The following is a 14,566-nucleotide window of genomic DNA, read 5'->3' as shown; positions in this document are numbered from 1 at the left end:
TCTGCTAGGCTCAGTTGAAGATTACCCCTTCAAAATTCATGCTGAGAATCTGAGGTTGTGCAGTTATTTTAAAGTAGTATCTTTGCAGATGACATCAAGTGAAGATACGCTCTTCAGTGTGGACAGTAAGTAAAACATTTTTGTATACTTTATATAGTTATTTAACTAATTTATTATAGTTTGTGTGTGCATGTTATATACATGATATGTATGTTCTACATGCCATATGTAAACTTGGCTGTCCCTTCAAGCTTTACGTGATTCTTGAGCAAGACACAGGCTGTCAGGTATGGATGGCAAGTGCCTTTTCTCTTTTCTCCCTGAGTTATCTTGTGAGCCCCCTTGCCTTGTGTCTTTTTAATGAGGAAAATTTGGACATGCAAATACAGCAAAGAATTAGTATTGTGAAGACAGGTAATAACAAGTGATACACCAACAAACCAAAAAATAAAACAGACAAACAAACAAACCCAAAGACTAGCAGCAGGGAACAAGAGAACTTTAAGCTATGTTTTTGATGAACTTCTCTGAGTTCAACTGTCAAAGGCCTACACATAAAACAGTAAATAAAACAAAATAGAAAGTCAAGTACAGTGGGGCAGTCTTAACCCTAGAGGCATGACAGTGGCAGAGATGGGCAGAACCCCAGGGCTCTGGTCTGCCAGCTCTAGGACAGACGCAAACGACTCTTGTCTCAGAAAAAAAGATGGGCAGCATCTGAGGAACTCACGCTTCTGTGTGTACGCTTGTGCAGTTTTTTTTTAAAGACTTTTTTTTTTTACAAGCATAGCGCATTTTAAAAAGCATTAGGCTTTATCTAGGCTATGTACTAGCCATGCTGCCCCCACACTATTTGTAAAAGACTTAGTAATAAGCATAAGTATATGCATATATACTCAAGAGAGGCCAAAAAGCACCTTACTTATTGTAGCTAAAGTGACAGGCAGATGTGAAGCCAAATATGAATACTAGAAATGCATTCAGAAGAGCAGGAAACACTATTAACCGCTGAGCCATCTCTTCAGCCTCCATCTTGAGCTTTAAAATGTTTGCATGAGACCTATGATCTAACTTCGATTAATGGGCTTTGTAACCAAGTCTGATGACTTGAGTTGGCCCTCAACATCAAACTATTATAAAAAATGCTTTGCAAGAAAAATGTAAGCACCATGAAAGCAGGATGTTTGTTCTCTAATATATCCTACCAGAAACCACTGTGGGAATATAATAAGCACCCAGTATTTGTTGAGGGATTTGCTTCCTGTGCATAATTTCTCAAGTAAAATTCAAAACAAACAGAAAACATTTTCCCATAACGGCTTTTTAAGAAGAAACACTGCTCAATGTCACTGTAAAGATAATCACTCCTCTGCGACCAAATAGAAAATAAAATTCTTATGTTATATCTAAGTTCTTGATAAGCTTTTATTGAAAATTTTTTTGCAAAAAAGAGAAGCCTAGCAATAATAGAGAATATGTCTAATCAAATAAGCAAAATGAAAAAGCAGACTTCATGCCTTTCTCAAAATTAAACAGACAGATAGTCTGCAGTTATATTATATGGTATCTTTTTTATCATATTGGACCAGATTTCATTTTTCCTAATCACATGTCAAGTGAACATTACATCCTATTTTCTGAGCTACACTATAGTACCATCAGACTTAGACTATTAAACTATTAGGTCAAACAGTTAAACTATTTATTTTGATATAGTAAAAGAGTTATTGAAAGAATAAGGGATGGAAGAAAAGAGGGAATGAAAGATTTTAAACTCATCAGAAAACACCAGAAATGTATCCCTTACCTTATTAGCACGTATCTGTTTATAAATATCTGTTTGCTGACGAATGCGATATTCCAAGTCAGAAACATGGGCCTGAAGCCAGTTCCAGCGACTGACAATAGCTGCTCGGTCTGCAGCCCATCTCCATTCAGATCTCCGTTTCCTACAAGAAAATAAACTGAGTGAAATCCAAGAGCAGCATTACTATCTATACCAAATGGGGAGAGGAACAGAGTGGGTAGATGCTTTTTTTTTTTTTGACTGGGTAGATTCTTATACAAACTAACTATGATGTAAAGACAGACAAAAAAAAAAAAAAACACAAAACACACACACACACACACAAAAACCAGACAATCCACTTTCCTTCCAAAGCTAATTTAAGAAGAGGAGCTTGTTATACCCTGATACTGTGGGACCAAGTTTTTCCTGAATGTTTTAGATTCTCAGAAGATAAAAGACATTTTCTTTGTTAAAACAGTATCTTAATAAAACTTTTTTTTATACTGACTGTCTACCTACCTACCTACCTACCTGTTTATTTTGAAGCAGGGTCTCCCTATGTAGCTCTATCTGGCATCGAACTAACAGAGATTCACCTGCCTCTGCCTCCCTAGTGCTGAGATTAAAGGTGTATGCTGCAACATCCAGTTTAATAATTTTTTCTAATCTAAGAAGCCATTAAAATTATTACAACTACAGAAATTCAAAGTTTCTGAATAAAGATAAACATATAAAACTTCACAGCAGAAGAAAGCTTCATTTTCTTAGCAAGTATCATAACCTGAATGAAAGCCATTATAGAAATTTCACAGATAATATCAGAAAGCCATAATTTACATAAATTGTAAAATAGACTATTTTTTTTAAAATCTCAATTAAGTTTAAAAAGTGATTTACTTGGGTTTTTGATAGTGCTGCTGCTGTTGTTTAGAGGCAGGATCTCATGTATTTCTTTTTTTTTCCCCACAAGACGCGGCGTGGATACAGACACGCGTGCACAAGGGTCGCACAAGCAGCACACGGACAGAACACACGGGATTCGAACTCGCGGACACGCACACTCGCCCTACACGCTGAGCCACCGAGCGGCTCGCTGATCTCATGTATTTCAAGTTGGTCTTAAACTTGCTATACACCTAAGGATGACCTTGAATTCCTCATCATCCAGCCTCCATCTCCTTATTGTAAAGTTACAGTTGTGTGCTATATTGGGGAAGGGGGTGGACATTTAATTTAATTTTTTTTATTTTATGTGTACAGATGTTTTTATCTGCATATGTGTCTACTCACAGTGTGCATGCCTGATATTCATGAAGGCCAGCAGAGGAGTTGGGTTCCCTGTGAGCCACCATTTGAGTGCTGGGAATCAAACCCAAGTCTTCTAAAGAGTATCCAGTGCTCTCAAAACCACGGTGCCCCCTTACTAGACCTTACAAAAGAGTTTTAATTGGAAGCAGAGACCAGAAATTCAGAAAAGTGAAGTATGATCAAAACTTGAATAATCAGGTATTACAGACTTATTATAAAGTGGTAATAATTATGGCAATGTAAGATGAACAGAAGACCAAAAGAACACAATACAGACTATCAAAATTGATAGGTAGATACATGAATTGTCAGCTCTCTACGTGGACAAAATTAAAATCATGTTTTGTTATGACTTGCTGCCATGATTCTGGCTTGTGAAGTTGCTTTTCTCCTATAGTCAATCTTAAAATAAATGTAAGTATTTGAGACTTAGGACAGTAAGGATTTTCAAGTAAGACACAGAAACACAATCAAAGTTTGAACATACAACAAAAACTTAGTGAACAAAGTTAAAGAACACTTATTAATAGAGGATGAATCAAGCATACTAAAGATCCAGTATAAAGCTGGACACAGTGGCACATACCTGTAACCCCCATCAAGACCGAAGGCAGCCTAAGCTGCAAAGTAAGATCCGGTCTCTTAAATACAAGAATATTTTTAAAAGGACTAAAGATTAGACCATTGCAGCAGTCCAAGATATACTGGTACAACCATTTAAGAGTAATTTGGCCAGGTTAAAAAAAAAAAAAAAAGTACAAGCCCAATCACAAAGAAATTCTGCTTCTGAGAACACACACACACACACACACACACACACAATACTGAATATTTAGTATGCTTGACTCAGACAATCTCTACTAACAAGTGCTTGTCCTTTAACTCTGTTCATTACATTTTTGTTCTATGTTGAAATTTTGTGTTTCTGTGTCTTATTTGAAAATTCTTCCCTGTTCTAAGTCTCAAATATATATATATATATATATATATATATATATATATATATATATATATATATATGCGCTTCTGAGGCGTGCACGAGGAAACAGGTGCATTATGTAATCAAATTCTGCTAATGAAGACAAATAAATTAGTTTATTGCTTAAAACTTTTTATAGTAATAAAAATAAAATTAACCAGAGCTCTAAGTTGACATGACTAAATCTCAAGACAATGATAAATGGAAAATTCACATAAAAGCAAAAATCAAGTGTAAATATTATTGCAGATACACACCAGCATTAAAGAAATACGTTTAAAAAAAGGAAATTTAACATAATACTAGTTAGCAATTACAGTATAAACCAATGCCTAATTTCAACAATACAGAATGAGAAAACACCACACACGTGTGTGCACACACAGAGACTATCATTCTTACATATCAATGAAAAGTATAAAAATACACTTGGAGCTGACATGTAACAGAATCAGGGTCCCAGTCACAGTTGGTGGATGAAGAATCCAGGCAGTCTCTTGGCAATGATCCTGATCTGAGCTCATAAGCCTCTAAGTCTTCTCAGAAAACTGTTCCAGAACACGAATCACTTTAAACTACCCAAGAGAGATTGCTGTAGCCAGTAGCCTTTAAGTTACAGGCCCACTTGGGTGTGGCCTCTTATACTATAAATGCCAATGCAAAGCATACGTTCCCTTTCTCTTCTGGCTGCTGGCTTTGGTTCCTGTTCCCCATTCATGCAGGACTGTTATCTGTGAGTCTACCCCTGGTGTAGGAGGATATAGATATGAATAATTTGCATTAGTATAAATCTTGATTGATATAAATTTAAGGTCAATTTTGTTATACGTATATGTATTTCTGATCTTAAGGTATTGTGATTGTGTAGTTCACTGAAAAATGTAATAATTAAGAAATATAGGTTCTTAATGGATAAAATCACCTATAGTAGTCAAGTTTGTAGTCATGTTAGATTTCCTAGATATGCATAGATATATTTCAGATGGATAGACATTCTTCCTATCTTTCAAAGATTACAGAATATGGCATTTAAAATGTTTTAATAACTTAGGACTTTTCATGACAATGACACGTCTGTTCCTGGCAGCACCAATCTACTTCAAGAGGAAGATGGACATCAAAGTGGCTCCTTATGGAGTTTGCCAGCCATTTGGGCAAGAAACTGTTCTTGCCTGGACTGCTTCACCGAACATGCAGTACCCTCAAAGAGATGACTGCTAAACTTGCCAAAAGGTGAAATGATACTTCGGGGTTCCTGCTTCATAAGAGTCTGCGGGACACTCTGCAGGACACATAAAAAAGTGACTAAATTGTCTTTAAAATTTCCTGCTTCATAAAAATGTCTGCTGATACTATGGGCCTATAGGCTAAAGATGGATGCCCCAAAGGCACAAAAAAACTGGAACCTTATTTCAAGTGAAACAAAGCACGAGATCGGTTGAATGCATAAGGACAGAAGGACAGAGAGGAAGGCTGAGGCTATATGTGGGTAAAATCCAGCGAATTAACTTATGGGGTTGTGACCTGCTGCACCAATGGAATTCCCAGATTAACATTCCTGCAATCCCAGAAACTCTGGAAAGGGCAAAGGTCACCAGCCATTCAGGCTGTACAAGAACACAAAGCAACAGCCCTACCTTTAAAATGGTTAACTGAGAAACCAACATGGGTTAAACAGTGGCCTTTAACAGGAGACAAACTGTAGGCTTTACAACGTACAAAGAGCAAGCAGGCAGTGCCGTGTTGATCCAAGCCACACCCACTTAGCATTAAAAAAAGCGGTTTTGGTCAGAAAAGGATTACAGATACAAAATAGGACAGATTCAGACATAAAAACCTCTTAAGTGGGCCACAGTGTGTTTAAAAAAAATGTATGTAGGCTTGTGAGAGAGATGAGTATATAGAGTCATAAATGGAAGTAAATGGTTTAGGAAAAAGTCTTTAAAGAGACGAGAGGACAGATAGTCATCTATTAAAGAAGCAATGATGACAAGTATTAAAGTAATGAGTAAAACAGTAAGCCATGTAAAAAATGGAAAATACAGAGTCTGGATTATGTATATTATTGTGCTTTCTTTGAATTTTTTGACTGTGAAGGAGCTAAATAATCAATATATACTTTAAAATATTATTGTGCCTTCAAAATTTGGGTCTAAGGATATGTTGCTTTGGTAAAGAGGTTCTTCTTTTGTTTCCAAAGAGGATGAGAACCTGTGGAATCCTTCCAGACTAATATGGTTTGGTGGTCCAAGAAACGCCCCGCTCAAATTATTTTGCCCAACAAACAGCAGGAAGCAGTTTGGAGAGAACGACATCCATATTCCCTAATATTGTTTATAAATGTTTGCTTACATTTAAAAGGAGATATGCTATAGAGATTTTTATTTCTATGGATATTGGTTTATTAATAAAAATTTAAGATCAATTTTGTTTTATGTACATTTTTGATCTTGATAAGGTATTGTGTTTGTGCAGCTCATTTAAAAATGCAATGTATAATTAAGAAATAGAGGTTAATAGAGAATCATCTATAATAGTCAAGCTTCTAATCATGTTAGATTTTCTAGATATATAGAAATAGAAATTTTTCAAATCTTTCAGAGACCTTTAGAATATGGCATTTAAAATGTTTTAAAAAGATAAGACTTTTCATGACATGAGACACATCTGCTCCTGGCAGCACCAATTACTTCAAGAGGAAGATGGCTATTGCGGAGGCTCTTTACGGCATTGGTTAGCCATCTGGACAAGAAACTGCTCTTGCCTGAACTGCTTGACGGGACTTACAGGACCCACAGAAAAATGACTGCTAAATTTGCCTAAAGGTGAGACAATTCTTTGGGGTTCCTGCTTCCTAAAAAAGAGTCTGCCAGACAGTCTGCAGGACACAGAACAAAGTTACTGACAAACTGCCAATATAGGCAGGAACTGTCTTTGAAATTTCCTGTTTCATGGAAAAGTCTGCTGGATTTTATGGGCCTGTAGGCTGAAGATAGATGCTCCAACATCACAGAAGAAAATTGGGTGACTGTCCAGGCAGAGAGATGTCTCTGTCAATTCTAGAGTTTTGGAAGTTGCTTACAATGCACTTCCTGTTTACTTAGGTAATATTATATCCTTCTGGAGTCTTTGATGGAGTTGAAGAATAGTTATAGTTTTCCTTAGATATAGATATAAGTACTATAACTGTAATTCTTGCTTGATACCTATTTTGTTGTATGTAATTTTTCTATGTTAAAGTTAAAACCTTCCTTCTTATTTAAACAGAAAAGGGGAGGTGATGTGAATACCACTGGTTAATAAAGAACTGTCTTGGGCCTGTGCAGAGTAGAATAGACGTAGGCGGGGAAAGCTAAACTGAATACTGGGAGAAAAGAGGGAGAGTCAGTAAGAAGCCATGGAGTCTCTGCCAGAAACAGACACACTGAAACTTTGTGGTGATGCACAGATTAATGGAGATGGGTTAAATTAAGAAGTAAGAGTTATTCAATAAGAGGCTAGAGCTAATGGGCTAAGCAGTGATTTAATTAATAGAGTGGAAGCCTCTTGCTTGTTTCCGGCTGCCCAGACTCCTGAAGTAACCACACAGAAACTGTATTAATTAAACTCACTGCTTGGCCTATTATGTCTAGCTTCATTTTGACTAGCTCTTACATATTAATTTAACCCATCCCTATTAATTTATGTACTGCCATGAGGCTGTGGCTTATTCGGTAAAGTTTCAGTGTCTGTCTCCGGCGGCAGGGCTACGTGGCTTTTCCTTAACGTTGCCTTCTTTCTCCCAACATTCAGTTTAGTTTGCCCCTCCTAGCTTTGGTCTACCCTATCAGGCTAAGCCAGCTTCTTTACTAACCAATGTTATTCAAAGCATACAGAGGGGAATCCCACATAATCCTACTACAAGAGATGAAATTTGTTATCTCTGAGTTTATGTATTTTAACAACAACAACAAAGTCTTTTTTCTTGTATGTTGTCACGTGAGTTAGAGGGAAAAAGCAAAACGCTTTAAGGATGTTAAAAACATACTGAAAGATAACACATTTCAATATAGCCAACTAAAACTAGTTCTGGTTTATAAATAATATTAATAGGTCTCTTTGTAGTTACCTGAACTTCTATTTTAATAGTCCTCACAGATTTAGGAGAGTATTACTATATACCTCTGAGGATATTCTACCAAAACAACATATAATATTTGAGGAAAAAAGGTCATAAAAACAAGCTCTATATCAGTCTAAAACTATATGCTGAAAATACCTATTTCTCTTTGCAAATATAAGATTCACCTTAATGTTAGATTAATGTGTCCAAATAAAAAAAGTAAAGTATTAGTTTTGTCTTTAGTTCTTATTCTGAGGTTCCTTTGGTACTTAAAATCATCTTGAATGGTACAGTCAGTGGAAATATTTTGTTAGAACCACTAAGTAGATTAATCTTTCAATGTGAGGACCAGGGTTGTTCTCTTTTTGAAAAATTATACAGTAGATTCTGAAAACCATCAATGACATCTTTTCTACTGTATCACAGTTGAAAATTACCCAAATAAAAAAGCGCTGCCAGGTACTGGTGGCACATGCCTTTAATCCCAGCACTCGGGAGGCAGAAGCAGGTGGATCTCTGAGTTTGAAGCCAGACTGATCTATAAGAGCTAGTTTTTAGACAGGCTCTAAAGCTACAGAGAAACCCTGTCTCGACAAAACCAAATGCAAAAGCACTAAATTAGGAGGGTCATGAACTTGAAGATAGCTTAGGCTGCCTAATAAACAGCAAGACAGACAGACAGACAGACAGACAGACAGACACACACACACACACACACACACACACACACACACACACACACACACACCTGAGACAGTGTGTAGCCTTACTGTCCTGAAACATGCTATACAGATTAGGTTGGCCTCTAACTCACAAAGATTCACCTTTTGCTGGTAGGGTTAAAACTGAGTACCAGTACACATAGCAGCAAGACCACTTTTAAAAAAGAAAGTGCTAAATGATCTGATTTCTGCTAACAGTGAAGTGAGAATTATTATCCCTTTCATTCAATTTATTAGTAGGCCATAAATTTATATAGGATTATTATTATCATCAAAACTATGCACTTTCATACACCCCATCAATCCCTGCCAGTACTGCCCAAACCCACAGAACAATACAAAGTAAGATATTTTTATCCAAGATAAACTACAGCAAAAGTTACTGATCTAGCTAAAAGTAACAACAAAACCTAGATTCTGCACTACATCACAAACACCTGGCTCTGGTACTACCTCTAATCAAGTCACCTAGTTTTATTCAAGATGGAAAATTTAGTAAGTACAATAAAGAACTGGGCTGGAAAGTTGGCTCAGTGATTAAGGGCACTTGTTTCAAAGGACACAGGTTCAATTCCCAACACCCATATGGTGGATTCACCGTCTCCTCAGGCACCAGGCCCGCATGTGGAGCACAGAGATACAAACAGGAAAAATACTCATATACATTAAATAATAATAATTAAACTAGCTAAATATGTAAATAAAAATAATAAAAGAACATGACTGGTTGAATTTTATTTCTCTTCCTTGAGATAAAACAAAAAATTACATTAAAGCAACAATAAATATTTATATCTATAACAAACAAACAAACACTTCAGAGTTTTAATCCTAAGTAAAGAGGCTTTATAACAAATTACAGATAACAGCTATGCTCAACCAATAGCTGGCAGGTTAAGTTATTTCAAAGGCTTCCAATAGTATGAGAAAGAAAGCCTGAAATCTTGTTTAGAATTCATGAAACCAAAAGAAAAAAGTAAGCAAAACTGAGGCTGTTTCAGAACATGCAAAGAATACAGTTGCCAGTATCCCTGTAAAAGAGTGACTAAAAGGTAAGAGGAGGAAATCTCAGTTACTAACTCCAGGGGAAGCAAAAACAAGTATATTTAAAAGCAGTGTGAAATACAAAGTAGAATTAAAATAATGTTCAAGCAATGTTTCCACTTTTTACTTTTTATTACCCTAGAGCTGTAAATTGACCTTTGGAAATAACAGCAATATCTGCCTCATAGTTATGTTATTCATAAAATGATGAAATCCTACTATAAATGCAGTGTGTATATTAGATAAGAACATGTAATAACTATAACCTTGGTTTCAATTCTTTATCATAAAAAGTAAAAAAGAGAAAAAGGTGAAGAATAAGATGAAAGAAATTTCTAACAGACAAATCCAAGAAGGGTTCTGTTTTTAAAGATTTATTTATTTTTATTTTATGTTTCTTGGTATTTTGCCTGAGTGCATGCCCGTGAGAAGGTGCCAGATTCTCTAGAACTGGAGTTGCAGACAGTTGTGAGCAACCATGTGGGTGGGTACTGGGAATTGAACCCAGGTGCTTAGGAATAGCAGCCAGTGCTCTTAACCAGTGACCATCTCCTTAGCTCCGAAACTGAAGTTTTTAGTTTACTTACATGTCTGACCTTTTGCTGTTGTTTTCAAGATAGAGTAGCCATGACTGTCCTGGAACTCATTCTGTAGACCAAGCTGGTCTTGAAACTCACAGAAATCCACCTGCCTGACTCTTGAATACTGGAATTAAGAGTGCGCCACCACAGCCCAGCATCAACTCTGATTTTCTTAAGCCTTGGTCTTTATAATTTAAAAATTCCACCCTAGATGATAAAACCTAGCTTCAATTAACATTAACCACTTCCTTCCAATTTACAGGCTGAGGAATAAGACATGAGTCAAGAGGAAAGAACAATTTGCCTGGTGTAAAATAACCCTTAAATTAAAAAAAAAAAATCCAAAACAGAGAAAAGAACGTCCTTTTCAAAATTTCTCTTAGCTTATCCTCATTTTCCTTTCTACTAAGTTACAGCTTACTTGAGGTGTTTGTAGTAATAGCAAGCCCAATCCATTGGTGTTTTTACAATGCTGACACACCTTTCACAATTGTGTTTTACCATATTAACTCTGATTGTTAAAATGAGATGTGTGGCCTGGCGATGGCGGCGCACGCCTTTAATCCCAGCACTCGGGAGGCAGAGGCAGGTGGATCTCTGTGAGTTCGAGGCCAGCCTGGTCTACAAGAGCTAGTTCCAGGAAAGGCTCCAAAGCTACAGAGAAACCCTGTCTCGAAAAACAAAACAAAACAAAACAAAAAAAAAAAAACAAAACAAACAAAAAAAAAAAACAAAAACAAAAAAACAAAAAAAAGAGAGATGTGTGTATGCTGGTAGATTTTTCAGCCAAGAAGTTAACACACTTTCGATTCTCTCAACCCTCACTTCCATTAACAAATATTTAAACAACTATCATTTAGGAGCAGTGATTTTAGGAGGTAAGAAGATAAGAATCATATTTTGTTAGGTTATTAAGATTCTGAGTAGTAGAGGACAGATAATAGCATGAAATGTTAGAATTATGACACCAGATTTATATTTGAGAATCTACAAAGATTCCTCCATGTTATTTATTATCCAAAGTATCAACTGGAACCTGCATGGGGGATAGAGTGCAGGGGACTATATTTTAAGGGAAATGCATGCTATGTCAAGGGTCTTAGAGCTGGAGCGGTGGGGACTTTATATTCAAATAAGACACAGAACACCTAAGCAAAATTAGACCATACAGGGACATCTGATGCATTTTTAAGCTTTGTGAAGCAATGTCAAGTAGTCTGTACATTTTGACCTCTGTGCACACATGCAAGAAAGCAACATTTTTGCTTGATGAATTGAAAAAGTTAAAAAAGATGGCCATCTGCTATGTTTCATAGAAATGCTGCTATAAACAGCAATTTCTTCTAAAGAACATAACACTTATCAAAAGAAATCTTAGCAAAGTTTTGTTTCATGACCAAAAATGCTCCCACATCAAAAAATCTAACCAAGGATGATCTGAGATAGAAGATTAACTTGTTCTTGCCTACAGAAATGCATGTACATCACATGCCTAAAGAAGCCAGAAGAGGATGTCAAATCCCTTGGAACTGAAGTTACGGACAGTTGTAAACTATCACGTGGGTGCTTGAAATTGAACACAGATGGTCTGTAAAAGCGGCCAGTGCTCTTAACTGCAGAACCCTCTTTTCCAGGCCTACCCTCACATTTTAAAACTCCTACAGAAAAGATCTCCAAGTTAAGATTACTATTTACATAGCTCCTGTTATTTGCTTGTACCTGAGTGTCCTTTTGGCCTTCACAAATGTTAATCTTTTTCTTAAATGACTGCAAGTTTTAGAAGCTTTGGGGGTGGGGTTAAGAAGAAGGTGCTTAAACTGTGCAGCCCAAGTTGTACTCAAACTTGAGGCAGTTCTACCTCAGTTTCCCAATTACTTTGATTACAGGTGTAAATGAGCCAGCACTCCCAACTAGAAGTTATTACAAAGACAAGATCCCAATCATTTTACCTGCAAAGCTCTTAATGATTACAATAAAACAGCAGCCAATTCCTTCAGATCTGAACATAATCTACAATTTGAAAACCATTTTTGTTCTGAAAAATTGACTCATTTTTATGTCTTATTCACTGAAGTAATATGAATAAGAAACCCTATACAAGGTCTCCAACCCAAGTTTCTCATTCAGAAGCTCTGAGGCAAGGCCGAATAATTTCTATTAGTTTCTTAAATGATGAACTAGAGACATGTTTAAATTAATGACTCAATTTAGCCAGATAAGGGTCAACTATGGGACTCCTTAACAATATCAACAATTTAATTAATAGAGGATGAGAGCAAGGCTAGACAAAGAGGACAGATTAAGCAAACAAGTCCAATTCCTAATATTAAGTGGAGAATCACCGCTCTAAACTAAATACAGAAATATTTCTAGACTAAATTTCTTGCCCACTTTAAGAATTCTACATACTCTCAGAATTTATGTACCCATTTCCAAGGCTGAATTACTCATTCTACATGTCACATAGTCCAGTGGTTCTCAACTTTCCTAATGTTGTGACCTTTTATCACAGTTCATGCTGTGGCCCAAACCATAAAATTATTTTGTTGCTACTTCATAACTGTAATTTTGCTATTATGAATTGTAATGTAAATACCTGATATGCAGGATATCTGATACATGACCCCTAACCCCTAAAGGAGTTGCAATCCTCAAGTTTTGAACTGCTGACACAGACAAGAAGGGTTCCAAAATTGCTGCAAAGCATGCTAAGGGCTCATTAATATACGATTAACAAATTCTAACACCAGCCTCAATATTTCTACTGACTAGGCCTTTTCTTCTTCCTATTCTTCTCCCCCAGCCCAAGCACTCTCAGAGCTGTTCACAGAAAAAAAGATGAGGCATCCTAATAGAAATGGTATTTGAAAACTTGGGCTTACAGTTATTGAAAAAAATTTTTAGAGACCCTTTATCTACTTGAAATCAAAGAATTAAAGCGCGTTTTACATAGGATCTTAGTGTTTTTTATTTTGAAAGAACCATAATTTTCTAAAATAATTTAAACCACATAGTTTCACACAACATAGAGGGCAGCCTACTAGGGAGGTTTGGATGATATCCACAGCTATGCTTAAAGGTCTAAATGAAGGTGCCCTTTATCTTGGTCTTTCAGGTCTGAATCCATGGTAAGTAGCTTCATTGTTTCTGGGCTTGTAACAAAGCAGTGTGCTCCAGTACAGCACTGTGATAGAAAAGAGCTGCTCACTTAATGGAGGCAAGGAAAGAGCCAGGATAGAAAAGAGGGCCAGGACAAGGTTACTTCCACAAGGACATGGCCTCTGTGTGGCTTTTCCCCTTTCACCACCGCCACTTGAGGACCCTTCAACACATGTGCCTGTGGGAGAATTATCTTTTCTCTTCTTCCTCAATATTAAGTAGTGAGTCTAGGACCTCACATCTTAAACAAGTCTCAAAGTCCCCATGTTTTTGTTTTGAAAAAGGATCTTTTTAAGTTACCTTGGCAGCCCTTGAATTTGCAATCTCCTGCCAGAGCTTCCTAACTGGGATGATAAGCCCCAACCAAGGCAGGGCAGCAAGTATGTGACATTTCATACTCAAACTCTAAAAAGTGACATATGCGTCTTTCTTCTATGTTTTTGGTATTTGAGAAGGGATTTTGTTAATGCCAAAAAATGGCCTCAATTTCCTTGCCTCTGCCTCCTGAGTGCTGGCTCATATCAGTATATAGCACTGGCTACAAATATGTCTCATGAAAAAATAAAAACATGAAAGACACAGTACTTGAAATAACAGAGTTGAAGCAAAATAACTAATTGGAATGAGTTTAGAAGGCACGATTATATACAATTCAGAACATGTTTCCTTCTCCCCACATTGTCTATTCCTTCCTTATTAAAATGAGGGTACTACCCTATTTCAAAGTGTTGTTACACCGGGCAGTGGCGGTGCACACCTTTAATCCCAACACTTGGGAGGCAGAGGCAGGTGGATCTCTGAATTCAAGGCCAGCCTGGCTGGTCTGCAATACAAACACCTGGATGGCCTAATCAGGACTTTCATTCTGGGCTACATACCAAA

General features: G+C 36.7%; 1 protein-coding gene across 7 annotated transcripts in view; it reads right to left on the bottom strand.

Annotated features, from left to right (window-relative positions):
* The window catches only part of Kansl1 (KAT8 regulatory NSL complex subunit 1), a 120,007-nt gene that overhangs the window by 34,033 nt on the left and 71,408 nt on the right, over nucleotides 1-14,566 (bottom strand). For all 7 annotated transcript variants that reach the window (XM_038326255.1, XM_038326261.1, XM_038326260.1 and 4 more), the window contains one exon: nucleotides 1,808-1,949. In XM_038326255.1, coding sequence (XP_038182183.1) covers nucleotides 1,808-1,949 — 142 coding nt within the window. The remainder of the gene's footprint in view (nucleotides 1-1,807; nucleotides 1,950-14,566) is intronic.

The sequence above is a fragment of the Arvicola amphibius genome, chromosome 4 (assembly GCF_903992535.2).
Source record: "Arvicola amphibius chromosome 4, mArvAmp1.2, whole genome shotgun sequence".
In the NCBI taxonomy this organism is placed as follows: Eukaryota; Metazoa; Chordata; class Mammalia; order Rodentia; family Cricetidae; genus Arvicola; species Arvicola amphibius.
Note: the sequence above shows the minus strand (reverse complement) of the source record. Positions and strands in the feature narration are given on the sequence as shown.